This window comes from Ochotona princeps, chromosome 17 (genome assembly GCF_030435755.1).
Source record: "Ochotona princeps isolate mOchPri1 chromosome 17, mOchPri1.hap1, whole genome shotgun sequence".
Taxonomy (NCBI): domain Eukaryota; kingdom Metazoa; phylum Chordata; class Mammalia; order Lagomorpha; family Ochotonidae; genus Ochotona; species Ochotona princeps.
The window spans coordinates 53,517,955-53,545,062 of NC_080848.1; the positions used below are offsets into that span (position 1 = coordinate 53,517,955).

Sequence of the window (27,108 nt, forward strand, 5' to 3'; positions counted from 1 at the left end):
CGGCCCATTCTGGCTGATGTAAACACGTGGGGAGTTAAGCAGCAGCTGGGAAATTTTTTTTAAAGCTTATTTATTTTCACTTATAGGTAGATTAGATTTGTGAAGAGTACTAAAGATAGAAAAAAAACATCCTGTATACACTGGCTCACTCTTCAAGTGACCACAATGGTGTCAGTGAGCCCATATGAAGCTAGGAGACAGGATCCTCTTCTGGGCCTCCCACATTGATGCAGGGTCCCAAGGAAGTGGAGCACACAGGACATGAACTGGTACCCATATAGGATCCCAGCACATCCTCACCTTGCATGCACTGGGATCCCATATGGGTGCTGTACTAGTTTATATACCAGCAGCTCCACTTCCCATCCAGCTCCCTGCTTGTGGCCTGGGAAAGCAGTGGAGGACGGCCCAAAACCTTGAGATCCTGCTCCTGTGTGGGAGACCCAGAAGAAGTTTCTGACTCCTGGTTTCAGATTAGCTCAGCTCTGGCCATTGCGGCCACCTGGGGGAGGGCACCAATGGACAGAATATCTTTCTGTCTCTCCTTCTTCCTGTAAATCTGCCTTTCCAATAAAAATAAATAAATCATGCAGAGAATGATCAGGAAGGAAGAAAGGAAAGGAAAGGAAGGAAGGAAAATGAAGGATAGGAAAAAGAGAGAAAGAGAGAGAGTGAGAGAGAGAAAGGGAACCTAAAATGCAGCAAGCTGGGCTTCTGCTGGCTAATTTAGTATCAGCAACTGCATATTCTCATCATCTGCTCCCTGTGACTCTCTCCCCGTACCTGGTACCTGCCTCCTCCTCCTCCCATCCTTGTTCTCACCTTCCCAAGGCATAGGATTTGAAGACTGGGTCTCAAAACGAAAGCTAAAGGTGGGCGATAGTTGGGGAAAAGAGAACCTTTGAACTCAAAGTCTTCCAGAAGGGTATGTGCTTTCTTCTTGAAGTCATCTGCTGAGTGAATGAGGCCGGTCTTGAACTTCTCTTTGTTTTTCTTCAGCATCTGCTCACTGTCCAGCAGAGTTTGTTGGAATGAAACCCACTCCCCATTGAGACTGTCCAGCATCTCCAGAACCTGCAGCATAAACCAAGGAAGGATGACCCACAAGCAGGAGATGTGTGAGTCCTTCTCACCTGTGCTGAAAGGGTGGGGACTTATGGTGTCTAAAGGCAGGGCTTTGGGGAGAAGATCAGGTCACAATAGGTCACCAGAGTGGGGCTCCGTACTCAAACGTTGGAAACTGTGTAAGGGAGACCACTTGGACTAGCTTGTTCCCTGTTTCTCTGTTCCCCAGATTGCCATGGCTCCTTCCTCTGCATGCATTTCCCCTTCGTCTCCTTCACTGGACACCAGACCGATGGTGCTGCCTGATCTGAGACTGTGAACCTCCAGAACCACGGGCCAAACACAGACCTTCTTCTTGAGAAGTAGCTTCTCTCGGGTATCTTAGTTCTAGCAACAAAAAGCTGACTGCAGCACCATGGACAAGTTTGGGTAGGCCCAAAGACATCAGTCCAAGAAACCAGTGTTTGCCCAGCGGCTCAGATGCCACTTGGGATGCCCATGTCCCCATATCAGAGGACCTGAGTTTAAGTCCCAACTTCACTTCCAATGCAGGTTCCTGCTCATGTCTACCCTAGGAAACACCAGGTCATTGAGGAGACCCAGACTGAGTTCCAGGCTCCTTTCCAAGCTCTGGTTCTTATTGGCCTTTGGGGAGTGAACCAGCAAATGGAAGAGCTCTGTGTTTGTCTTTCTGTCTCTTGAATAAGATGAAAATAAATAATACATTAAAATAAAAGAAACCAAACCAAGAGTTGCTGGACCTAAAAGAAATCCGTAAGTAGATGGCAATTGGAATTGGAATTGGCTTTGGTTCTCAGTGGCTTTTCAATCTTAAATGTTCTCCCTCTTCATGTCCCTGCTCCCCTCTCCAGCAGAACAAGGGTTCCCCACAGTCTGTGGCTACTCAGGCGGTCCAACCCGAATGAAGGACACTCTGCTGGTACTTACACTGTCCGGCACTGGCACCTCATACTTTTCAAGAATGGCAAACTGTTCGTGGATGGGAGGAATCTGGGCCTCCAGGTTGGGCAAGTCATGCTGCAGGGTATCCATAAGCTGCAGACTGACCCCCAGTTCCTCCAGCGTCTGGGGTGGGCGACTGATCCTGAAGGCAGGCAGGGAGTGTGCAGGTGAGTAGCAAGCACGGTACCCCCACCCCCAACCCTGCACACCCCCATGGCACAGTCCTGCCCCAACCCATACTTCTCTGCGTTCTCCCTCAGGTAGGTGTGCAGCTCCAGCAGGCGCCCAGCTGCCATCTCCTTGAGCAGGGTTGTGAACTTGTTCTGCCACTCATTGCAGTGCTGCACCAGTGAGAACTTGAGGTGTGAGCAGTCAAGCAGCACGAACTGGATGTTGAGGACGGTCTCCTCCTTCTGGACATTATTTGCAACCTCCGTGTAGCTGTGAGGGCCCCAGGTGCCCCATTAGGATGCGCCTCTTCATGGACAGGTCCCCGCTCCACCCCTACCCTTACCCCTGCTGCAGCAGTTCTTGAGCATTCTACTCCCAGATATTTCCTGTCAGCTCCTCACAGGCACACAGTTGTGATGGTCATTTTCCCAATAATTGGTTCTAAAGATAGCATCAAAGGCCTTAACTTGGCATTCAAGTCTCCAGAGTTGCATTGGGAGTAGGTGTTTGGCCCATGGGTTAGGACACCTGCATCCCATATCAGAGACCATGGGATCGAGTCCCAGCTCTGGTTCCAGAGTCCACTTCCTGGAAGGCACTGGTGATAGCTCAGGTGGTTGAGCTCACATCAGAGACCTGGTGTGAGCTCCCAGCTCCCCATCTCAGCCCTAACTATTGAAACTGTTTGCAGAGTAAACCAGTAGATGGGAGCTTTCTATCTCTCAAGTGATAAATTTTAAAACAAATTGGTTGTCAAGAGCAGGGCGGAGGCTCACACTGTGCTCTTCCCAGCTCTGTAAATTCAAGAAAGTGACTTTCTCTCTCTCTCTTTCTTTTTCTCTTTCTTTTAAATTTAATATAGTAATTTAAAAGGTAGTGTTACAAGGAGAAAGAGGGACAGATAAAGACATCTTCCAACTTCTGCTTCAGTCCCAAATGGTAGCAACCGCAAGAGCTGGGCCACTCCCAAAGTCAGGAGTCAGGAGCTTCCTCCAGGTCTCCCACGTGAGCGTAGGGACCCCAATACATCTGTCATCCTTTGCTGCTTTTCCAGACACATATTCAGGGAGCGGGATCAGAAGTGGAACACCTGAGACATGAAACAGTGCCCATTTGGGATGCTGACATCAACGGAGGAAGCTTAGCTGTCTACACCACAATATAGGTAGGTGTCTTCTACTTTGTAAATCGGTCTGAGACTCCATTTCCCCATCTGTAACACAGGGCTGCTGAAAGAATTCAGTCACCTGCCATATATAAATCCAGCTGCAGACTGCCTTCCTTCTTTCAAGATTCATCTTTTTGTTGTTGTTGTTTTATTTGAAATATGGATGCTTCACACAAGAATTTGTGTGTCATCCTTGAACAGAGGCCATGCTGATCCTCTTTGTATTGTTCCAATTTTTTAGTATATGTGCTGCCAGAGCAAGCACTAAAAATTCATTTTTATTTGAAAGGCAGAGTTACAGAGAAAAGGAGAGATGGAGATCTGAGGGGAGAGAAAGAGAAAGAGAGGAAGAAAGATCCTTCATCTGCTGGTTCACTCCCTCCATGGCCACCATGGCTGCAGCTGGGCTGATCTGAAGTCAGGAGCTTCTTCTGGGTCTCCCATGTGGATACAGGGACCCAAGAACTTGGATCATCCTCGACTGCTTTCCCAGGCCATAGGCAGGGAGCTGATTGGGAAGCAGAGCAGCCAGAACACAAACTGGAGCTTATACGAGTGAGGTGCTGGCACTGCAGACTGAGGCTTAGCCTGTAACGCTTAGGCACTGTTGCCCTGTCTTCCCTTCTATGCCCATGTGGCTCACTCTGTGGGGATCAGGGACTGTATGGTGGCAAAGCAAGCTAAGCCGCCACCTGCAACGCCAGCATCCCATGTGAGTGCTGTTTGAGTCCTGGTTGTTCTATTTCTGATGCATCTCCCTATTCATGTTCCTGGAAAAGCAGCAAAAGTACTTGGGCCCCCGCACCCACATGGGAGACCTGAAAGAATTTCCTGGTTCCTGGCTTCGGATGAGCTCAGTTCCAGCCATTGTGGCCATCTGGGGAGTGAATGGAAGATCTTTCTCTCTGTCTCTCCTCTCTGTATATCTGGCTTTCCAATGCAAATAAAGAAATCTTTAAAAAAAAAAAAAAAGAAAAGAAAAAAGAAAAAAAGCGGGTGGTGGGGGCCTGGCGCAGTAGCCTAGTGGCTAAAATCCTCGCCTTGCACACACTGGGATCCCATATGGACACCAGTTCATATCCCGGCAGCCCTGTTTCTCATCCAACTCCCTGCCTGTGGCCTGGGAGGGCAGTCAAGGATGGCCCAAAGTCTTGGGACCCTGCACCCGCGTGGAAGATCCAAAAGAGGGTCCTTACAGTATCCATCGTGTTCCCCAAATAATCATCTTCCCCCTCTGACCTTGTCTGGCTCTTCCCTGCTCCCCACCCTGGAGGAATGAGGGTCCAAGGCCCTGGATCTCCTGTCCTGTAGTCGAGGACACACTTGCACCCTCCCCACCCCCACCCCGTCCCCACCCCCCTGTGGGGTCTCTGGTCTCCCCTGACTCCTTCTCCATTCCCAACACTTCCACCTCCAGCTCTGCCCCCTTCACCGGGCAATGTCGGCATCAAAGGAAGAGACTGGGGGGTTGAGACGCTGGTAGCGACGGATGAACGAGTCTTTGTTGATCTCCCAGATCTCCCGATACAAGTCCCAGGTCTTGAGGTAGCTCTGCAGCAGGCTGGCATTGTTGTTCATGCCGCTGCTGATCTGGCCCTGAATCTTCTTAATGTCTTCATCCCGCTCTGCAGAAGACCCCAAGAAACGCACATCAGGCTCCCCGAGTCTCCCACTCCGGCCGCTACCCCAGACGTTCTGCACCAATAGTGGCTCGCTAGGGAGCCACAGCTCCAACAACGGTCTCAGAAAGCAGAGGAGGAGCAGGAGGGCGGCGTGGCACAGCATCCTTGATCATCCCACAGTAGCATCCCGGCTGCTCCACTTCCCAGCCAGCTCCCTGCTAATGCACTGAGGAAAGGAGCAGCCGATGGCCGGGAAGCTTGGGCCCGACACCCACACGGGAGGCTCTGATGGCCTTCCAGGCTCCCAGCTCCAGCCCTCGCCTTTTATGGCCATTTGAGGAGTGAACCAGCAGTTGGTAAATCTCTCTCCTTTTCCATCTCCTCTCTCTGTGTCACTCTGCCTCTCCAATAAATAATTTTTTTTAAAGATTTATTTTATTTTTATTACAAAGTCAGATATACTGAGAGGAGGAGAGACAGAGAGGAAGTGGAGCCGCCAGGATCAGAACCAGCGGCCATATGGGATCAAGGCGAGGACCTTAGCCACTAGGCCACACTGCCGAGCCCAATAAATAAATCTTTAAAAAGAAACAGAGGAGGAGGCAGAAATGAAAGGATGGCTCTCAGCGTCTCCTTTGTGGGACCAGAAAGTCTCCCCTGTTGGGACCTGGTCTTTCCTCATCTCCTACTCCAAACCCCAATCCCTGGAGCTCCCATCACCTGATCTCACCCCCTTCTGTCCCCACTCCCTTCCCCTGGCTGATCTCTTGACTGTGTCTCCCAGCAGTTGTGGCGATGACTGGCTAGGCATATCTTGGTACAGCCCTGGCCTTTCCTCCCAGCTCTGCACATTCCTGAGATTCTGTTTCCACAGGCAACTGTTGCCTTCCCAGTGCCCACTGGCTCACCTATGATTATATGGATGGGCTCCCGGTTAAACTTGCGCTTGATGAGGACTTCCGGGAGGTGGCGGAAGACGGAGATGGTGGAAAAGAGTTGGTTGCCAATGTCATTGACCACGTTTGCCAACGTCTGTAGAGTGGGTGAGAATTCCACCTGCAGGGATCATGGCCAAGGGGGTCTCAGCACAACTCACATGGAGGAGACAAAGCTTTGCAAGAGTGAGGCTGCACCCTCAGCACCAGGCCTTGGCATGGGAGACCCTCAAGGAAAGCCAGTGCCAAGGACCAAGTTTAGGGATCAGGGACAACTGATGGACAAAGCATGATCATTTGGGGGTGTTTAGGACAAAGTGGTCCCTTACCTGGGCCACACCTCCCTGCACATCATTCTGCAAAATGACAAGGACTCGGAAGAGTGGGTTGGGGGTGGTCTTTCCATCCCCGTTGATGGCCTTGGACAGTTCCAGGAGCGACCATTTCACATTCAAGCGCAGGGCATCCTCCATCATGTGGTTCAGCCGGACGGTGTAGAGCATCCACTGATGCTGAATCTGATGGTAAAGCAATGGGTCAGGAAAAGAAGGAGCACCCTTGGGGCCACCCAGGGGAGGTCCCCGGATGTGAAAGTCAGCCAGCAGGGACGGGGGCAAGCTGGTTGGACAGAGAGGCAGCTACTGAGTCCTGAGGAAGAAGCTTGAAATACTAAAGTTGGCTGACTCCGAGACCAGAGCAGCGTCTTTGAGAGCACATTCTGAGTAGAAATAGGGGAGCAGGACCTGGCACGGTAGCCTAATGGCTAAAGTCCTTGCCTTGCATGGTGGGGGATCCCATATGGACACCGGTTCTAATCCAGGCAGCCCCACTTCCCACCCATCTCCCTGCTTGTAGCCTAGGAAAGCAGTTGAGGATGACCCAAGCCTTGGGACCCTGCACCCATGTAGGAGACCCGGAGGAGGCTCCGGGCTCCTGACTTCAGATTGGCTCAGCTCCAACCGTTGCGGTCACTTGGGGAGTGAATCAATGGATGGAAGATCTTGCTCTCTGTCTCTCCTCCTCTCCGTAAACCTGACTTTCCAATACAATTAAAATAAATCTTTTAAAAAACATAGGACACAAAGCCAGAGACTTGTCTGAGGGGCCTGGTGACCCCTACCTCCGGGCCATCATTCTTGAAGACTTCATAGGAGTTGGTCAAGATGTCCACCACATCCTGGTGCAGGCTCATCAGCTTCTGCTGCACGGCTGCCCGGTGATCTCTCTGGTCCTCCTCAAATTCCAGGTCCCTATACACGCGTTTGCCGGTAATGCGTACCAACAGCGTCTCCGATATCTCCTGGGCCCGCCAGCCGATGGTCAGAGTGGATGCCTTAAACTCATTCACAATCATCTGTACCTGGAGTCAGGCCGCACCCATGGGAGCGCTTCAGCTTAGGAGTGGCCCAGGGCCTAACTTCGCTCTCCCACCTGGCCTCCAGCTAACATTCAGAAATGTCCCTCCCCATGTAGCTGGTCTTGAGGTACACACCAGGTTAGGCCACCCACTTGCAAAAATGGCATACCATATCAGAGTGCCTATCCAAGTGCTGGCTCCTCCCACTTCCAATTCAGCTTCCTGCTAGTTTGGCTGGGAAGCAGCAGGTGACAGCTGGACTTGAGTAAAGAAGTTCCTGGTCCCTGGCATCAGCCTGGCCCAGCCCTGGCTATTGTGACCATTCGGGAAGTGAACCAGCAAATGGGTGCTCTCTCTCACTCTGTAACTCTACCTTTCAAACGAATGAATAATAATAATAATAAAGAAGTCCTCCCCAAGTAGATGATATCTTTTATACTACTCCCAGATCTCCCTATCACCACCCAGGATGCAGATATTAATTAATTACTCCTGCCCCAGTCATTCCGCCAAGCCCCACAGATGCCCCTGCTCTGGCGGCTCACCTTGCTGGCGTGGATACGGCACTCTGTGATGAAGAAGGCACTGGCCCCCTTCAAGGCCCAGTGCAGTTTCTTGAGTCCAGGGTGAATCTTCTTATCCAGGAATCGGATCCGCTCTTTGAATAGGGCCTGCTCGTCTGGGGACAGCATGGCAATAATTCTGTCCAGAAGAGAGGGCACATGACAGGTGGGGACAAGCCCTGGAGGTCACTACTCTGGGCCAGCAAATGTAGAGGAGAAATTTCAAAATCCCCAATCCTAGCCTGTGGCTGATCCAAAACAGCTTTCTGTGGTGACAGAATCTTATAACAACATGTGTTGTCTAATGTGACAGCCACTCGTCACACATGGCTATGGAACTCTAACAACGAGTAACCACTTTTAAAACCATATTTTAAATTTTTATTAATTTTTTAAAGGTTATTTTTATTTGAAACAAAGAGTTCATGTGAGCAAGAAGAGAATCAGAGAGAGATAGAGAGAGAGAGAGAGAGAGATTTCTTCATCTACTGGTTTACTACTCAAATGACTGCAACAGGCAGAGCTGAGCTGATCTGAAAGCAGGAGCCAGCAGCTTCTCCCAGGTCTCTCACGTGGGTGCAGGGGTCTAAGCACTTGAGCCATCTTCTGTTGCCTTCCCTGACCATTAGCAGGCAGCTGGGTCAGAAGGAGAGACTCTGGGATTTGAACCAGTGCTCATATATGACACTGGAGTCACAGTGGAAGATTAGACCACTGTACACAGTATCAGCCTCTAATTTTTATTCGTTTGAATGGGAATATTCACATGCAGTGAAAGAAGCTACCGTATCGGACACTGAGATTCAATATGCTCAAACAAGACCTTTAGGTCTGGGGCTCACTTTGTGGCAAAGCAGATGAAACTGCCACCTGCAGCACCAGGATCCTATACTGGCAGCAGATTTGTGTCCTTGCTCCACTGATGATCCTGGGAAAAGCCCAAGGGCTTTGGCCCTTGCACTCACGTGCAAGACCTGGAAGAAGCTCCTGGCTCCTAGCTCTGCCTGGCCCAGCGCTGCCTGTTGCAGCCATCTGGGAAGTGAATCAGCAGATGGAAGATCTCTCTCTCCCTCTCTCTCCTCTCTCTGTAATTCATCTGATTTGCAAATAAATAAATCTTTAAAAGACAAAAAAGAAGAAGAAGAACTTGCATTGGATGAGAAAGTTCCTTGTTAAATCCTCATTCCCAAGGTGAAAGGGAAGGGTGGCCTTTGGGGTGCTTAGGTCCGGGGGTGAAACCTCCCTGAGTGTCATGAGTACCCTCCCTTGTCCCTTCCTCCACGTGAGTTCACAGCAGGAAGACTCCACAGGTGAATCAGGAAACAGAGCTCTGATCCTCCAAGGCCTTGGACGTGGACTTCAGAGCAGCATGCAATACAATGCTGTTGTTAAAGAAGCAAACCAGTACACACTGCTTGTTCTATCAGCTGCCCACCACACACTATCAATGCCCGATCCCAGACACACACAGCTTCACTCTGGAGATGAGCACCCGGAAGCCTGGAGGCCGCCGTGGGGTGTCCCAGCAGCCTGGATTTGCTCCAATGCATCTGATGTCCCTCTGTGCCCTTAATCCTGATGTCTCTCAGTTTGGTTGCTCCACAAATGACCCAGAGCTTTCAGTATATATGTCCCAGTGCCCTTTGTGGTGGGGTGGGACTGAGTTGTTTTGCTCTCTGCCAGGCAACTAGAAGACAAATTCCATAGTATAGGAATCATTATAGATACATAAGTAGCATGAGGGAGGTCCTAACCTGGAAACTGGGGTCCTCCGAGGGAATACATGAAGGAAAAGGACAGGAAGTGTAGGGAGGCCAGAACGAGGGGCGGAGCCGCACAGAGGAGGGCCGTTCCCACCTGTTGTAGTCCCGAGCCACCAGGAGCAGATTTTCCCGCAGAATCCGCAGGTCCTCGGCCCGCTCGGCCACGTTCATGACGTAGTGCGGTGTCTCGAACAGCAGCCGCTCCCAGTAGTCGATCTCCGCAAAAAGAATCAACAAGGACCTTGGAGAGGAAGAAAAGCCGAGCAACTGAGAGGACTTCCTGGGATGGAGGATACAAGGTCTGCGGAGCCAGGGGGCAGACTGGGAAACTCAGACAGGAGTGAGCGCCTGGGGGCGGGGAGGGGGGGCGTTGGAGAAGGCAGACGGGGACACAGTCAACTTTTCCTCCCCTTTCCCCCCAAAACCATCTCAAGGGGTCTTGTCCGTGCTGAAGGCAGAGCTCACAAGCATGAGGAGGCAGTAGCAGCAGGTGGGAAGGTGAGAAACAGGGACCCTAAGCTGGGGATCCCAGACCTTGGTCTCTGTCTCCACACGCGGTGGAGGCCAAAAAAAACTGCTCACTCCTAGTAAGACACCTAACTGTCACCAACATCCTCAGAGAGACACAGAGCACCCATGGGACACCAACAAGATGCTGGGGAGCAGGTGTTTCCCTTGGTGATTGATTAGGCTGCCCGAGTCCTACACTGGAGTGCCTGGGTTCAATTCCAAGGCCTGGCTCCCGGCTCTAGTTTGCTGGAGGAGCAGTGGTGATGGTTCACGTAACCGGGTTCCCCACCCCCATGCAGGAAACCTATATCTGATTCCCAGCTCCTGGCTTGAGCCCTGGCCATTGCAGATATTTAGGGTGTGAACCTGAGAAAGAAACTCTGGCTCTGTTTCTCTTGTGCCTGTCAAATAAATCTTTTAAATTGAAAAAAAAAAAAAAAAAAAAAGGACCGGGCACAATAGTATAATGGTTAAGGTCCTCGCCTTGAACGCGCCAGGATCCCATATGGGTGCTAGTTCTAATCCCGGCAGCTCCACTTCCCACCCATCTCCCTGCTTGTGGCCTGGGAAAGCAGTTGAGGACGACCCAAGCCTTGGGACCCTGCACCCGCATGGGAGACCCGGAAAGAAGTTCCTGGCTCCTGGCTTCGGATTGGCGCAGTACCAGCTGTTGCAGTCACTTGGGGAGTGAATCATCGGATGGAAGATCTTCCTCTCTGTCTCTCCTCCTCTCAGTACATCTGCCTTTCCAATAAAATAAATCTTTTTTAAAAATTAAAAAGAAAAAGTTAAGGGGCCAGTGTTTTGCTATAGCGGATAGAGCTGTCACCTGCAATACCAGCAACCCCTGTGGGCACTGATATGCATCCTGGCTGCTCCACTTCCAATCCAGCTTCCTGCTAAGGGCCTGGACAAAGCAGCAGAAGATGGCCCAAGTCCTTGAGCCCCCACCACCACAGGGAATTCCAGATGGCAGTACAGATTCCTGGCTTGGTACTGGTCCAGGGGTGTGTGTGTGTGTGTGTGTGTGTGTGTGTGAACACTGCCATTTACATAAATAAATCTCTTTAAAAAGGTATGGACCTAGGGGCTTGGCAGCGTGGCCTAGTGGCTAAGGTCCTCGCCTTGATCCCATATGGCCGCTGGTTCTGGTCCCGGCAGCTCCACTTCCTCTCTGTCTCTCCTCCTCTCAGTATGTCTGACTTTGTAATGAAAATAAATCTTAAAAAAAAAAAAAAAAAAAAAAAAGGTATGGACCTAGGCATGGCACAGTAGCCTAGTGGCTAAAGTCCTCACCTTGCAACGGGGATCCCATATGGGCACTAGTTTTAATCCTGGCAGCCCCGCTTCCCATCCAGCTCCCTGCTTGTGGCCTGGGAAAGCAATCGGCAGCCCAAAGCCTTGGGACCCTGCACCCACGTGGGAGACCCAGAAGAGGCTCCTGGCTCCTGGCTTCGGATTGGCTCAGCTCTGGCCATTGCAGCCACTTGGGGAGTGAACCATCATAAGATGGAAGATCTTCCTCTCTGTCTCTCCTCCTCTCTGTATATCTGACTTTCCAGTAAAAAAATAAATAACTAAATCTTAAAAAAAAAAAAGGGTATGGAACCGGCACTTAAGCATGGTGGCTAAAACTGCCGCCTGCAATGCCAGCATCCCATATGGGTGCCAGTTTGCGTCCCAGTTGTTCCTCTTGTGATTTAGCTCCATGCTAATGGGTGGGGAATGCAGCAGAAGGTGGTCTAAACCACCCACACAGAGACAAGATGAAGCTCCTGGCTCCCGTATTCAACCAGGCCAGTCATGGTTATTCTGCTCATCTGAAGAGTGAAGCAGCAGATGGAAGATCTCTCCACCTTCCCCCGCTCCCTCATAACGATGACTTTGGAAAACTAAATGCATCTTTAATAAACAAATAGTTTTTAAAAGGTATAAGATAAAGTTGACAAAAATCTCTCAGAAACAGAAATAAAAGATGGAAAAACAAAACCTGATATAAAAAATAGAAAATACCCCATAATGAATAATTTCATATTGATTATAAACTGAAATAATATTTTAGGACTGGAGCTGTGATTTATCGGTTAAAGCCATCTTCCCCATTGCTGGCACTTCATAGGAATGCCAATCAAAATCTTGATTGCAGGCCTGGTGTGATGGCTCAGTGGCTAAATCCTTACCTTGCATCCACTGGGATCCTATACTGGTGCTGGTTTGTGTTCTGGCTGATCCATTTCCCATCCAACTACCTGATTATGGCCTGGGAAAGCAGCAGAGCATGGCCCAAAGCCGTGGGACCTGCACCCCCAGGGGAGACGCAGAAGAAGCTCCTCACTTCAGATTGGCTCAGCTCCAGCCTTTGAGAACACTTGGGGAGTGAACGAGCAGATGTCCAAAGCCGGGAGCCAGAAACTTCCTCCAGGTCTCCCACATGGGTGCAGGATCCCAAAGCACTGGGCTGTCCTCAACTGCTTTCCCAGGCCACAAGCAGGGAGCTGCATGGGAAGTGGAGCTGTCGGGATTAGAACCGGCGCCCATATGGGATCCTGGGGCGTTCAAGGCGAGGACTTTAGCCATTAGGCCACGCCGCCGGGCCACGCTGGCAACTCTTGTAGGCATCTGGGGAGTGAAACAGCAGGATGGGAGCTTTCTCCTTATTTATTTATTTATTTACTTACTTACTTATTTATTTAGACAGAAAGTATGTTGAGGTCTTGTGCCATAGCAAGTTAAGTCTTTGCCTGCAATTTTAGCATCCATAGTGGAGCACCAGTTTGAGTGCTGTTTGCGCTGCTTCCAGTCTAGCTCCCTACCAATGCGATTAGAAAAGCAGTGGAGGGGCCCGGTGCAGTAGTCTAGTGGCGAAATTCTTGCCTTGCACATGCCAGGATTCCATACGAGCGCCAGTTTATATCCTCACTACTCTACTTCCCATCCAGCTCCCTGCTTGTGGCCTGGGAAAGCAGTGGAGGACGGCCTTGCAACCCTGTACCCACATGGAAGACCGAGAAGAAACTCCTGGCTCCTGGCTGCTGGTTTCAGATCAGCTTAGATCTGGCCATTGTGGCTGGTTGGGGAGTAAACCAGTGGACGGAAGATCTTTCTCTGTCTCTCCTTCTCTCTGTAAATCTGATTTTCCAATAAAAGTAAATAAATCTAAAAAGAAAGAAAGAAAGAAAGAAAGAAAGAAAGAAAGAAAGAAAGAAAGAAAGAAAGAAAGAAAGAAAGATAGATAGGTAGCAGAGGACCCCAGTACTTAACGTCCCGGCCCCTACCCACATGGAAGACCCGGATGGAGTTCGTGGCTTCTGGCTTCAGATGGACCCAGGCCCATATGTGGAGTTCGTGGCTTCTGGCTTCAGATGGACCCAGGCCCATATGTTTTGGTCATGCAGGGAGTAAATCAACAAATCTTAGGGGGGAAAAGGAAGAATACGATGAGCAGATTTATCTCTTTGTCCCATTATCTCATGATCTTTAAATGATTTTACTTATTAATTTGAAAGTTAGAGAGACAGAGATCTACTATCCACGGGTTCACCTCCAAAAATGTCCACCAAAGCCAGGACTGGAGCAGGTCAAAAAATCAAGAGCTGAAAATTCAATCCAAGTTTCTCATATGGGTGACAGGACCCAAGCACTCAAGCCACCATCCATTGCCTCGCAGGGCATGGATCACCAGGAATCTAACGAAAGAAGCAGAACCAGGACTCAACCCAGGCCCTCCGATGCACGATCCAATCGCCCCAGTCAGCAATTTAACCACTTCACTAAAGCCAGCCCTTGTGGATTTTTTTGAAGCTGTCTCCTATGTCCAAGTGCCTCCTAGACCTCTCTCCCTTGCTCATCTCCCAGGTGCTTGAAATTCAATGTACATCTGGGCAAAGTTTAGAAATTGCGCTATCTCCAAGGCAGGTGTAGCTCCAGTGTGATGATAAGCAGCAATCTCTCTGTCTAGAAGGAGCCACAGGCCAGTGTGGCCATATGGGAAGGTGGGTCCACGTGGCTGTATTTTCTGTCTTTTCCAGAGAAATTACAACGTGGACGTTTTTATAAGATCTGCTAACTTTTAAGTGCTAGCCACTCAATTCAATGAAAAGTCTCATTAATGGGGCGGAAGGGCAGAGCTGGATTGCTGGCAATATTCCATCTGTCCTTGTCCCTGTCTAGATTAGAAGGGTAATTTAGCTGAACATACAAGTTTCAAGTATGTCTCTGAGAGCACGTTTCAGAGTAAGCATTTTTCAAAGGCAAAAAGATTAAAAAATGAGATTTGTGAAAGAGGCTGAGTAAAAAGAATCTAATATAAAAACTCAAAGTTCTCCAATATAAAATCTTTAAACAGTTAGACATTATCTTGAAGCAAAAGAGACCAAGGACAATTAAAACAATAAAAACAAAATACCAGAAATTATATGTGTGCATGTGTATATAAATGGAAAAATGACATATGGGCAAAAAGTAGGACTTAAATAAATTGAAAGAAAAAATGCTATTCTTGGAAAGAATCAAAATCATGAAGATGTGCCTTCTTCTAAAGTTAACCCACAAATTTAAAACCCAATCTCTGTAACTATAAAAATAGAAACAGGACTATTTTTGGAACCAAAAGAGATTGATTCTAAAACTCTTATGGGATATAAATATTAAAAATAGCCAGGAATGCTAGCAGGAAAAGAGGAATGGGGACAACAGCTAAGATATTTTGAGGGGCAGGCCCTGTGGAACAGCAGTGAAGAGGCCACTTGGGGAGCTTGCACCCCAGCTTGGAGAGCCTGAGTTAGCTTCTGGCTGCCGCACAGCCTGGGGACAGCAAGCAGCAGTGCAGGTGTACACTGGAGCGCCCAGCTCCGGCCTGGCCCTGCCCTCGCTGGTGCATGCATTTGGAAAGTCAATCAGGGGATGGAAGATTCTCTCTCTCTCTCTCTCTCTCTGTGATCTTCTGTTGCTCTGCCTTTCATAAAAATAAATTCAATAAAACTTTTTCTTTTTCTTTTTTTTTAAGAACAGCTGGTTCCTACATATGAATAGATACAGATATTGGAACAGAATCCCGAATAGACACAAATATACTTGGGAATTTGTTATTATAAAGAGAACAGTTCAATAGATGAGACTGACAGACTAGCCATCTGGGGGAAAGAATCCAAAGCTCATGCTGAACCTTTCTCCCTCTACCAAAATCTGAATCAACGATCTACATGTAAAGAGTGAAAAAAAAAAAAAAGTCAGAGGAAAACAGGAAGTGTTATAAAAAATATCTTAAGGGCAGGTGGTCAACTAATGGCTAAGATGCCCAGGCCCCACATCAAAGGGCCTGATTCCGCTCCTGGCTGGGCCTTCTAACTGCAGCTGCCTGCTAGTACCCACCCTGCTTCAAACAAATGGGTTCTGCTGCCCAGATTAGAGACCCATACCGCAGCCCCAGCACCTGTCTGCGGCCTGGCCCAGTCCCTGCTAGCATTTGGACAGAGAACCAGCACTGGGGAGTTTGCTCTTTCTCTCAAAAAAAAAAAAAAAAAAAAAAAAAAATTAAAATCACTTGATTTTTTAAAAAATCTGGGTCCTCCCCCCCCAACCCCAGGAACTAGAAATCACAAAAGATAAAAGGTCCCATAATCTAAAAATATCCTAATGAATCTTTGCATCCTAAATATTACTGAAAAACAATCTGAAAAAAAATTCTATTTAGATTAGTCTGTTCTTTTGTTTCTTTTTTTCATCTGTTTATATGAGAGCAGGGGACAGCAAGGGTCATTCGCTGAATGCCTGCAACCTGCAACAGGCCAAGCTGGGCCAGACCAAAGCCAGGAGCCACGAGTTCCATCCAGGTCTCCCCTGTGGGTGGCAAGGATCCAAACATTTAGACCATCTCCCACTGCCTTCCCAGGAAGATGGACTATAAAGCAGGGCAGATCCAGGAATGGAACTGGCACTCCAGTATGGCATGTGGAAGTTGCAATGGGTGGCTTAACCCTACTGGCACCACAATGCCTGTTCCTATTTTTGTAAAATAATTTGTAATTTCTCCCCACAACTGTTACTCTGCCAGGGGAGGTAGGAAAAGTGAAGTCAGGTAAGCTGAGTGGGAACAGCCCAGAATGAACTGAGTCAGCAAAAACAGCAGTGGATGAAGGGGAAAGAGTCTCCTCGCCCACCCTGGCGAGACCCCACTCCGCTGGGTGCCATGTGATTTTAGCCCAGGAGCCTTGGAGCCGGGGCACAAGACAATATCTGGAAGATGTTTATGTTAAGTGCAATCTGTAAAGCTGGCCTGGCCATAAAAAGTGATAAAAGCCCATGTGGGGCGGGTGGCGGGGGTGGGGGCGAGGTAAAGTAACAAAACCCTTTGAGGCATCAAACAGATGCTGTTTGGGACTGGAAGGCTCCCAGTACCAGGAAAGAGTCACATACTTCAGAGACCATTAGGACACTGGGAAAAGTGCACGTAGTCCCAGATCTCACCTGGAACTGAGGCACAACAGCAAACATGATGGAGTTTCATGTGTACTCTCCGGGAGAGTTACTAAGTTCTGGATGCTGATCCCATCTTGGCTTTGTTTCCCAGACCTTGAGAAAATCATTGGCCTGAGATCCTATTCCTTCCCATTCCCGACTTAGTGGATTGAGGTGGATTTATCTTACAACCACAGAATGGAAAGCATCTTGTAAGGCATCCCTCAGGGAACCATTATCAGAGGAAGGACAGGAACAGGTACTTCTGGGCTGTGGAAAATGGGCCTAGCTATTGTTTGGGTTTTAGATAAGCCCAGGCCATAAAGACCTGGCCCAAAGTTGTCTTCTCCAGCTCTGCTATGAAGATTATGTAAAGTGGATTCCAGACAGGCTCAGTGGACCAGCTGCTCTCCCATACGGAAGCTAAGTGGACGGACGCTGTTCAGATTTCAGGCGAGCACACATGGCTGTAAGAGGGCAGGGGATGGCGAAGGAGGAGCAAGCCTTGGGGAAACCCTCCAGGAGAGAAAACTCCAAAACTTTCTGGAAATTGCAGCACAGCTCACGCCACAGTCCATCAATAATGAACTGGCTGATTAAATCCCATCACAGCCATATTGTGGAATGGTAAAAGCCATGAAAAAAAAACCAATTAGTTCTACATATAGAGAGTTAAAAAAACCTCCTCCACACACACTGTGAATGCTTTTTAAAAAAAAAGCAAGCTGTGGAATGGGTATTGTGGAGCAGCTGGTTAAACCACCGCTTGCAACACCCACATCCCATCTCAGAGTTCTTGGGTTCGGATCCTGCCTTGACCTCCCATCTGCCTTCACATCCTGGGAGGCAGCAATGGGTGGCTCAAATATTTGAGTCCCTGCCATCGCACACAGGAGACCAGATGGAGTTTCTGGCTTCTGGTTTTGGCCTGGCCCAGCCCTGGCTGCTGTGGACGTTTAGGGAGTGAAATCACAGATGGAAGGTTTCTCTGTCTCAATCTCTTGTCTCTCTGCCTTTCAAATCAAATAAAAATAAATCTTTTTTTTTTCCCAAAGCAAGCTGTAAAAATACTGTTCACACGTGATCCTGTTCTATGTGTGTGGCATCTATCTATAATTATATGGCTACCTCTAGGGATTGGACTGTGTGCTGAATTTTCACTTTTTGGCTTTACATATTTTATTTCTACATCAATCCTTTCCCCACCCCAAACACTGAACACATACTTCTTTTGTAATTTAAAAATACTGAACAAGCAGTTAAGATGCCCACCTCCTGAACTGAAATAATCTGGAGCCAAGCCCCACCCTGGATCCTGGAGGCCTCCAGCCTCCTGTTAAGATGTATCCTGAGAGGTGGTAGTGATGACTCAGGGGTTTGGGACTCCCACCCACCCACCCACCTGGGAGACACACAGATGGAGTTTCTGATCATGACTTGACCTAGTCCACTTCCTGCTGCTGTGAGCATTTGGTAATAAATCAGTGGTGGAAGCAATTTCTCTCTCTCAATCTCTCTCTCTCTTTCTCTCTCCCTCTCTTTATAACTCTTTCAAATAAACAAAATATTTTTAGAAATTTTTTCTGGGCCCGGCACGGTGGCCTAGAGGCTAAAGCCCTCACCTTGAATGCACCAGAATCCCATATGGGCACTGGCTATAATCCCAGCGGCTCCACTTCCCAGCCAGCTCCCTGCCCGTGGTCTGGGAAAGCAGTCGAGGACAGTCCAAAGCCTTGGGACCCTGCACCCATGTGGGAGACCTGGAGGAAGTTCCTGGCTCCTGGCTATGGACTGGCTCTGCTCTGGTCATTGTGGCCATTTGGGGAGTGAATCTGCAAATGAAAAATCTTTCTCTCTGTCTCTCTCTCTCTCTCTCCTTAAATCTGCCTTTCCAATAAAAATAAATATTTTAAAATATAGTATTTGTTTGAAAGTTGGAGAGATACAGAGAGAGATCACTCTCTGCCAGTTCACTCCTCCAAATGCTAGGAGCTGGGAACTCCTCTAGGAATCCCAGGTGGGTGATAAGGGACCTAACTACATGGGCCATCACTGCTGCCTCCCGGGGTGTGCATTAACAGGGCACTGGAGATGGAGACAGAGCACAGACTCTCCAACGGGGGTGCCAGCCGGCCCAAGCAGCATGTTCAGCCCCTATGCCACAGCCTGGGAGTTCTTAAATCCATGCCAAGAGCCTGACTCAAAGGAGGCCTATGGTTTCCCTGAGGTCCCCCGGCAACACGGCCTGCCTCAGCATTCACACAGGGGCCTGGGTGGCTCGGGAGGGCATCTGCTGTCCACTCTCACTGCTGGCCTGAGGCATAGAAGACAGGCACCGCCGCCCACTGTGGGTACTTAGTGTTTCTTCCCTTCTGGCCCCGTCTCTCCTTTTCTCTCACGTATAGACCGCAAATGTTGACCACTGGTGCTTTCTGACATTCCGTGATCTGAACATGGCCCCTTAGTCTGTGGAGAAGGCACGACAAGTGAGCTGTGTGTGCTCATATTTGCGGCATTCCTGGGGTGTCTCGGCGGCTCCCCAGATGCAGTGGTTTGGGGGCAGCCCAGTTAAGAGAGGAGAATGCAAAAAGAGAGAGAGAGAGAGAGAGGGAGAGAGGAGAATGCGTCTTGTAGACTCAGCCCCGTTTCAGAAGCCGTGTGCAGCATAACTGCTCAGCCGCACCTTGCAAAACCACGGGCCTCACCCTGGCAGCCTCTAGCAGCCCTCACTGGCAAAACCCTGTCCGCAGCTCCCACCTGGGAGCCTCCAGCACACTGCCTCTCTCTCTGCGTCTTTGTTCACATGGCCTCCGATGTGCTGTTCCTCTCCCTAAAAGCCTTGCCTTCCCTCCTAACTTGACATCTGTCTTGGCTGCTTTGTCCTGCCTCTCAGCCTTAACGCCTCCTCTCCCCTCGCCAGGCGCCTTCTGCTGCCCATGACCGACATGCCGTCAGGCCTGGACATCCCAGAGTCTCCCTTTCCACCCAGGCACTCTTCCACAGCTGCCCCAGTAAATATGGATGCCTTAGGAATTAAAGCCCATGACAGCAGCCATAGCCTGGAGGCAGAGGAAGCAACTGTTGTAATGGGGTGCAGCTGATGGTCAGTGGGAGCCAAAACAGCCAGGGGAAGTGATGTCCTTCTCTTGAGGGACAGTGACCCGGGACCCTGGCTCCTGCTTTAGTCCTCCTTCCTGGAGGACCACCAGACAGGAAGCAGGGCTGCAAGGGCACAACTGCTGCCCAGTAAATATCAGCCCGACCACCTCGGGGGCAAGAACTCCGCAACCCTAAACATTTCCTATGTGGGCCAGACATGCAGCCCTGGTGCTGAAGACAGCAGTTAGGACACCCATGTCAGAGTCCCTGGACTGAGTCCCCAGCTTTTGGTCCAGTTCCAACTGTTGCTGGCATCTGGGGAGTGAGCCAGTGGATGAGAGATTTACCTCTCTGTTTCTGTGTATGTGTGCAATTTTCTGTACCTAAATCAGCTCCTAGCATATGGAAGACATCCACAGTATATTTTAATTGCTTAATTACAGCTTAAATAATTGTGGGGCAGCGCTAGCTCTGCCACTTAAGCCATCCTGAGAAAAGCGGGGCCCACACTTAGGCTGCATAATTTAGCTGAGCCATTGTGGCCATCTAGTGGCAGAACATCCACATTACAGGCCTGGGAGGTTAGTAGGGTGGGTTTTATCCGTGTTTTGTTTTTAAACTGTAAGAGGAAAATTAAAGATGGCAAACATATCACGAGAGAAAGAGAGAGAGAAACAGAGAGAGAAAGCAAGAGGTGTAAATTAAACCATGGCAGAACTGGAGAAGGCGCTGGGTTCCCTACTTGTCAAAGTTGACATCCAGCATGCCCGCCTTCTCCTGGCTGATGCGCAGCAACGGGGTGTCCAGGCGCCGGATGCAGTCCTTGTCCAGTGTGGCCGTCCACTCTTGGAAGGTTTTGCGAACCAGTTCGTCAATGGTTTGAACCATCTGCTGGTAGGTGTGGACACTCTCCTCTCCCGTCCCAATATGGGGCAGGAAGTGGGCACTGGAAAGGCACTGGGTGACAGAGAGGGAAGAGAGGAGGACAGGTGAGTGGCGCTGATGTGTCATGTTCCCCCAGGCGGTAACCCTCCCTGGAGAGCCTCTACACACACACACACACACACACACACACACACACACACACACACACATACCGTGGAGACTGGCACATCTTGACAACTTGGAGGGAAGGCAGCCAGTCAGCCAGGAGGAGACTGAGACACAGTGAGCAAAAGAAGCCAGAGAGGAGAGAGGAGCACCGGAAACTCAGCTCAGGTGCAAGGCTTAGCAAAAAGCATATCCATTACGGAAGGTAAAGGCATGAAGAGGTACCAGGGGGACCTGGCAGATCTTAGTTTACTGATGTTACTAAGCCTCTGGTTACAAGGAGTCTTCAAAAATGTCATGCAGGGGCTGGCCTTGTGGCTCAGCAAGGGAAAACTGCTACCTTCCATACCAGCTTCCCATGTAGACACTGGTTTGAGTACCAGCTGCCCCACTTCTGATACAGCTCCCTGCTAGTGCACTTGAAAAAGCAGCAAAAGATGGCCTAAGTCATTGAGAACCTGCACCCACCTGGGAGACCCAGGAAAAGTTCTTGTCTCCTTGATTTCAGCCTGCCCCAGCCCTAGCTGTTGCTGTCATTTCAGCAGTGAACTAGCAGATAGATCGCTCTTTCTCTGTCTTTCAAATAAATACATATATTTTTGAAAGTTCATGAAAATACATATTATCTTTTGTATTTGCTTTTATTTGGAAGGCAGAGACAGAGAAAAAAGAGACAGACAGAAAGAGAGCTACCATTTGCTGGTTCACTTCCAAGGACGACTACAGGAGCCAGGACTGGGCCAGGCTGAAGCTGGGAGTGTGAAACGTCGTCCGGTTCTCCCACACGGGTGGCAGAGACCCGAGCACTCGGGCCATCTCCTGCTGCCTCCCAGGCACATGGACAGGAAGCTAGAACAGGAACCAGGAGAGACACAGCACGCCAGCACTCAAACCCAGGCACTCCAGTATGGGCTGTGGACTTCCCAAGTGGGATTTTAACCATGGAGTTGCACGTGAACTTCCAGCAGTCCCCTCACGTCCACAGGCTGCCCTGATTTCTTCCAGAACCAATTGGATGCCAGCAGGTCAGTACCTCAATGGCTTTCAACCAACATCTGGCACCACCCAGAAAAGTTGTGGGGTTTTTCTTTTTTAACTTTTCTTCTGTCCCCAACTCCTTTTTTTTTTTTTTTTGCATATTCTTCCAGAAAGACCAGGCCCTGCCTCTGGATCGTGTGGTTGTGTGACCTTCTGCCAGTCTCCGAGATTCTGGCCCGATTACTCCTCTCCAGAGGGCCCTGCTCTACAGCCACCCTGGGCCATCCCTACAAACCCAAACCCAATCTGCCTCTGCCCCCAACCAGCTGAGCCACTGAAAAGTTTCTAGGGAAACCCTGGGGGAGCAGGCCCTCATTCCTCCCATCAATGTTGCCGTGCCCCGGGGAGGGCCGGACACGCACATTCATGACTCTGTCGATGCGACGCCGCAGGATCCGCACCCACTGGGCCTGGCCAGAGTGCTGGGCGATGTAGGGCTCCAGGTATGGCCATTTCTTGTTCAGCTCGCGGTTCACCAGGGCCAGCTCGCTGTTGAATAACATGTAGAGGTCTACGGCCTTCTTGTCATATGTGCGCTTGATGGCCTGCAGGGACGGGATCGCAGAATCTGACAGCGCGCCCTGTGGCAGCCAGGGGCAGAAGTCCCTGTGGGACACGGGAGCCAGGGGATGAGGGGACAGCATCAATTAATAGGGTAGCAGGGGACCCCTGCCCCTCTGGGAGGCATAGAAGACCTAGCGCAGAGGGCCATAGGGCCGTATCTGCCCAGGACCGTCTGGATGTTTCTAATATCACTCTTGGGCCATACAGAATTATCAACTAAAAAACTAAAGATGCTACTGATGATTGAATTTCAAGCTCTGCCCGCAGCTGCCTTGGCAGGGCCAGACCTAGCGATGTTGAGCGCCTCACAACATTGGTTCCCCACCACTCCTTCCAGAGGACAAGCATGGGTGAAGAGGCAGCGGGCGCTGACCTCGCGGGTAGCCAGCCTGTGGAAGGTGTCCAGCAGTAGCACCCCATGCTCCACGTCGCGGACCAGCTCGAAGGCCGAGGTGATCAGGTTCTGGGTCATCACCTCCAGGTCCTTGACACCAGCCCGGAACCTGCAGCAGCACAGCAGCGTGTCTGAGTGCCCAGAGAGGACTGGGGGCTGGGCCCTCGCCTGCCCCCAAGGTTGACCCCAAGAGACCCTGAGCTCCATGCTTGATGCCCGTGAAGCCACTGAACCCTCCCAGTCAGTGCTTGAGGGTCCCTCTGTTTCCCATCTCACTTTATTCAGGGGGAAGCAGAGGTACCAGCTGCTGACTTGCCCAGGGTCACTGACCTCGGCCAAGCTGAGATGTGAATCCAGAAGGCGCCCACTCCCAAACGCTTCCAGCCACCTGCCACCAGCCACCTGCCACCAGCCACCAGCCACCTGCCACCAGCCACCTGCCACCTGCCACCAGCCACCAGCCATCCTGCCACCAGCCACTTGCCACCAGCCACCTGCCACCAGCCATCCTGCCACCAGCCACCTGCCACCAGCCACCTGCCACCAGCCACCTGCCACCTGCCTTGCACTCACCTGTTCCTACCTACCTCCACCCCCACTCCATGCCCTGCCTCAGCACTGCCCTTTGCAACTCACTTGTTGTAGTCTTCATGCCAGGACGTGTTCTTGACGTCCAGGATGCCCCCACGCACGGCCCGCAGCATGTGCAGGTTCTTGTGAAAGATGTCCTCAATCTCCAGCAGGTTGCGCGCAATCTGGGGCCCCTGGGCCCCAAAGAAGCAAGGCAGGGGACCTTGCTTGCCATCTTCCCAGCGGGCAAAATGGTACTGGCAGTCGCAGACCTGACAAGGAGCCAGAGTGGGGGTTTCCCGCTTAGTTCCTGACACAGCACTGATGTCTGGGCCGTACATCCCGCGAGGACCAATCAGACGCAGTGGCGGGGGTGGGGCAGGCGGGGAGGTGGGAAGTGAAAAATAAGATACCAGGGTAATGTTAACTGGCAGAAAAGCATGAACAATGGAGGGAGGGGGCAGCATGCATGCAATTAGGTACTTTGGTAAGTTCTAGATTTCACCCCTTAAGAAACTCGGCTGTCTGCCCTGGCTAGCGCAGGGGTTTCTGGGAGTTTGCTGCCAGCCTTCCAGACGGCCTTCCCACCTCTATCAAGTCCTTGCAGCGTTGCACGAAGGCGTCCACCTGAGCGAAGATGCTGGTCTGATCGAGGACCCAGCCCCGGCTTGAGAACCTGTGGTGAGCGGAAAGATGGGCAGAGTCCAAAGTTGGGAGCAGCAGGGAGCCAGGGCAGAGCCAGGCCCTGAGCCCTGGGCTCAGACAAAACCCTCAGGAAACAGGCGCCCCAGAGGCCTTTCTCCTGAGTGCACAGCAAGGAGACACAAGGTGACGCGGAAAGAGAACACATGGTGGCAGATGACACAGGAGGAGAGTTTCAGAGCCAAGGCAAACACTGCCTGGGGTTACAGTGGGTTGGGGGGAACCTAAGCAGGCATGGGACTGTGAGCTGGGCTGCCTGGGCCAACAAGAAGACATCGAAGCCAAGAAACAATGTACACCCCACATCTCCTCTCCATCTCGCCCCAGTGGGAAGGGGTTTGGGGACCGGGAACAGGGCGAGGCAAGGGGAGCCAGTGGGCATACTGGGTGTGCATCTGCACTGCTCGCAGGTAGTGATCCTTCCAGGCATGGCAGCAGGAAATGCAGCCTTGCAGGTCGTCCTTGCTGGAAATGACGTAGCCCTCGAAGATGCGGTCCAAGGAGATGGAGTGGCAGCACAGGCGGATGATCTCGTTGCTCATCTGCGGACGAGGCCAGCGGCCTCAGCCACAGCCTTGCCTCTAGCCTGCCCACCCACGCCCCTCAGTTTCCCCGGCTGTGCCAGGGCTATGACACTCTTTGAGGTGACCTCGCCCGGCCCCTGGTTCCTCCACCTCAGCACCCCTGAGTTCCACATCCACTCTTGTTCTGTTTCAGAGCAATCCTGAAGCCACGCTGACAAGCGAGCTAGGCTCAGGGTCCACTCTCTTGCTTTTTTGGCTCTGTCACCCTTGGCACCCCCAAAGACCAGTGTCCCTTCCATCCCCCATGGCGGTACCCTTTCTTGGGGGAAACAGACAGCTGGCACAACCTGCCCAGGACTCTGTCCCCTCTATCTCCTCTCAATGCCCCTAGCTCCTGACCAAGCCATTTCTGTCTGGGAATGGTCTGGCCAGGCCCAGCGCCAAGCGACGGGCCTTTGGTGGCTGAGCTGAGAGGCAGCCCTCACCTTGCCGCCTTTCCACTCGGCAAGGTCTGAGCTCACAGCGCCCCCCTGTGGGCAGCGTGCCCTCAGCCGGACACCCGACCCGACCCACGCACCTTTCGGAAGAGCGAGGTCAGCCTCTCGCGGGTGTTGAAGTGTGGAGAGTTGACCCAGATGATGCGGATGAGGCTGATCAACTTCGGGAGCTTACTGGAGATGTCCTTGGGCCGCATGTAGGCCAGCTCCTGGTAAGGCTCCTTCAGGATCGACAGGAAGGTCAAGTTCGACTGTGCCTGCCGAGAGCCGTCCTGGCAGGAAAGAGGAACAGGAGTGGGGGTGAGGGTGGGGGTCGGTTAGATTTATCCAGTGGCAAGAGATGCTTCGGATCAAGAGCTCTTTATCCACCCCGAACCCCATCCTGCTGCCTCTTCCAGGAAGCCCTTCCAGGTACTCCCATCCGGCAGGGATGACTTAAGGTTCCGGGTCTGTTCCTATCGGCCTGCATTCCCTCACTGTCTTTGGGGAAAGTGCTTTACTGCTTTTCCCATAATTCCATGGCCCCCACCACTCAAGTTCAGATATGTGTTCAGTCTTCCGTTTTCTCCTGGTTGAATTTGGAACTTCACACAAAGCTGTCCATCAACCCGCCCAGACGTCACTCACGCTTGCCCCTGGTGAGGAGTGTGGTGGGTGGGGCACCTAGTTCCCTCCCCTGCCCTATTCTCTGACAGGGGAGTAGAGAAGGGGGCTGTCTTTCAATCTGGCCTTAATAGCAGGCTGTGTGTTCCACCTGGGGAGAAGAAGCCTGCTATCTCAGTGCTTGATCACTGGCCCCTCCTGTGTGACCCAGCACTGACATAATCAGCTTGTTCTATTACAGCACATTTATTTGTAAGCGTGCAGCTTGCACCTCTGTGGATGGAGCCCCATGGGCTCTTGGTAATCCTATTTTCTATGATTCCCCTTCTCTCTCTCTCTCTCTCACTCAGTGGCATCGTAGCGGGGTGGACCCGCAGAGGGTACTCAACACCTACTGGTTGGATTAGCCAGCTGTCTCCCTCCCTCGGGGACCTTGTGCTCTGCTGCCCGCTCCTCTGGGTGGGGCAGGTTGTGGCTGGGTGCCTCAGCCCCCTCTCTGCCCGGCCTCCAAGCTTTCTGCCCACCTGGATCTGCTGGGCGAGCTTCAGGAAGGGCGCCAGGTAGGAGGACTTGGCAAACCGCAGGACGGACTCGAGGTGCTTCACCCCTGGCTTCACCAGCTGCTTGCTGATCCCGGACAGGTCCATGCAGCGGTTGCGCCAGAACTCAATCTCCTCCAGGGGGCCCAGGTTTTCTCCCATCTCCACCGTCTCCTGGGCACTGAGCACCTCCTTGATCTGCCGGGTCCAGTGGATCATGGAGGCTGCAGGCACAGGTACAAAAACCTTTGTGCTGGGGCAGAGGGAGGGCTGGTGTTGTGGCACAGCAAATTAAGCTGCTGCCCTGTGGTGCGGGCATCCCACATGGGTGCCAGTTTGGGCCCCAGCCACTCCGCTTCTGAGCCAGCTTCCTGCTAATGTGCCTGAGAAAGCAGCGGAGGAAGGCTCAGGTGCCTGAGCCCCTGCACCCACATGGGAGAGTCAGATGGAGTTCCAGGCTCCTGGCTTCAGCCTGGCTCAGCCCTAGCTGTTGCAGCCACTTGGGGGGTGGACCAGAGGATGGTAGCTCTCTCGGGCCCTTTCTCTCTCTCTCTCTCTCTCTCTCTCTCTCTCTCTCTCTCTCTGAATTCTGCCTTTCAAATAAATAATTTTTTTAAAAAAGTGTAAGGCTACCATAGTGGCATAGCAGGCTAATCCCCTGCCTATAACCCCGGCACCCCATATGGGCACGGGTTCAATTTATGTCTCAGATGTTCCATTTCCCACCCAGCTCCTTGCTTGTGGCCTGGGAAGGTGGCAGAGGATGGCTCAAGTCCTTGGGCCTCTGCAGCTATATGAGAGACCCAAAAGAAGCTTCTGGCTCCTGACTACGGATTTGCTCAGGTCCCACCATTGTGACCATTTGGGGAGTGAACCAGCAGATGGAAGACTCTCTCTTTTTCTCTCCTTCTTTGTATAACTTTGCCTTTCAAATACAGTAAATCTTTAAAGGAAA

General features: G+C 51.1%; 1 protein-coding gene and 1 non-coding gene across 4 annotated transcripts in view; both read right to left on the bottom strand.

The window, feature by feature from the left end:
* DNAH2 (dynein axonemal heavy chain 2) overlaps positions 1-27,108 on the bottom strand; it is a 108,350-nt gene that overhangs the window by 60,790 nt on the left and 20,452 nt on the right. For all 3 annotated transcript variants that reach the window (XM_058675835.1, XM_058675834.1, XM_058675833.1), the window contains 17 exons: positions 26,139-26,377; positions 25,092-25,283; positions 24,375-24,532; positions 23,877-23,964; positions 23,355-23,560; positions 22,698-22,827; positions 22,123-22,305; positions 20,415-20,629; positions 9,702-9,848; positions 7,827-7,983; positions 7,045-7,284; positions 6,254-6,442; positions 5,898-6,045; positions 4,800-4,992; positions 2,269-2,469; positions 2,014-2,170; positions 900-1,074 (listed from right to left, as the gene is read on the bottom strand). In XM_058675835.1, coding sequence (XP_058531818.1) covers positions 900-1,074; positions 2,014-2,170; positions 2,269-2,469; positions 4,800-4,992; positions 5,898-6,045; positions 6,254-6,442; positions 7,045-7,284; positions 7,827-7,983; positions 9,702-9,848; positions 20,415-20,629; positions 22,123-22,305; positions 22,698-22,827; positions 23,355-23,560; positions 23,877-23,964; positions 24,375-24,532; positions 25,092-25,283; positions 26,139-26,377 — 3,018 coding nt within the window. The remainder of the gene's footprint in view (positions 1-899; positions 1,075-2,013; positions 2,171-2,268; positions 2,470-4,799; positions 4,993-5,897; positions 6,046-6,253; positions 6,443-7,044; positions 7,285-7,826; positions 7,984-9,701; positions 9,849-20,414; positions 20,630-22,122; positions 22,306-22,697; positions 22,828-23,354; positions 23,561-23,876; positions 23,965-24,374; positions 24,533-25,091; positions 25,284-26,138; positions 26,378-27,108) is intronic.
* LOC118759693 (U6 spliceosomal RNA) lies at positions 3,522-3,632 on the bottom strand. The gene has a single exon (XR_004996350.2). It is a non-coding gene; the product is annotated as a U6 spliceosomal RNA (small nuclear RNA).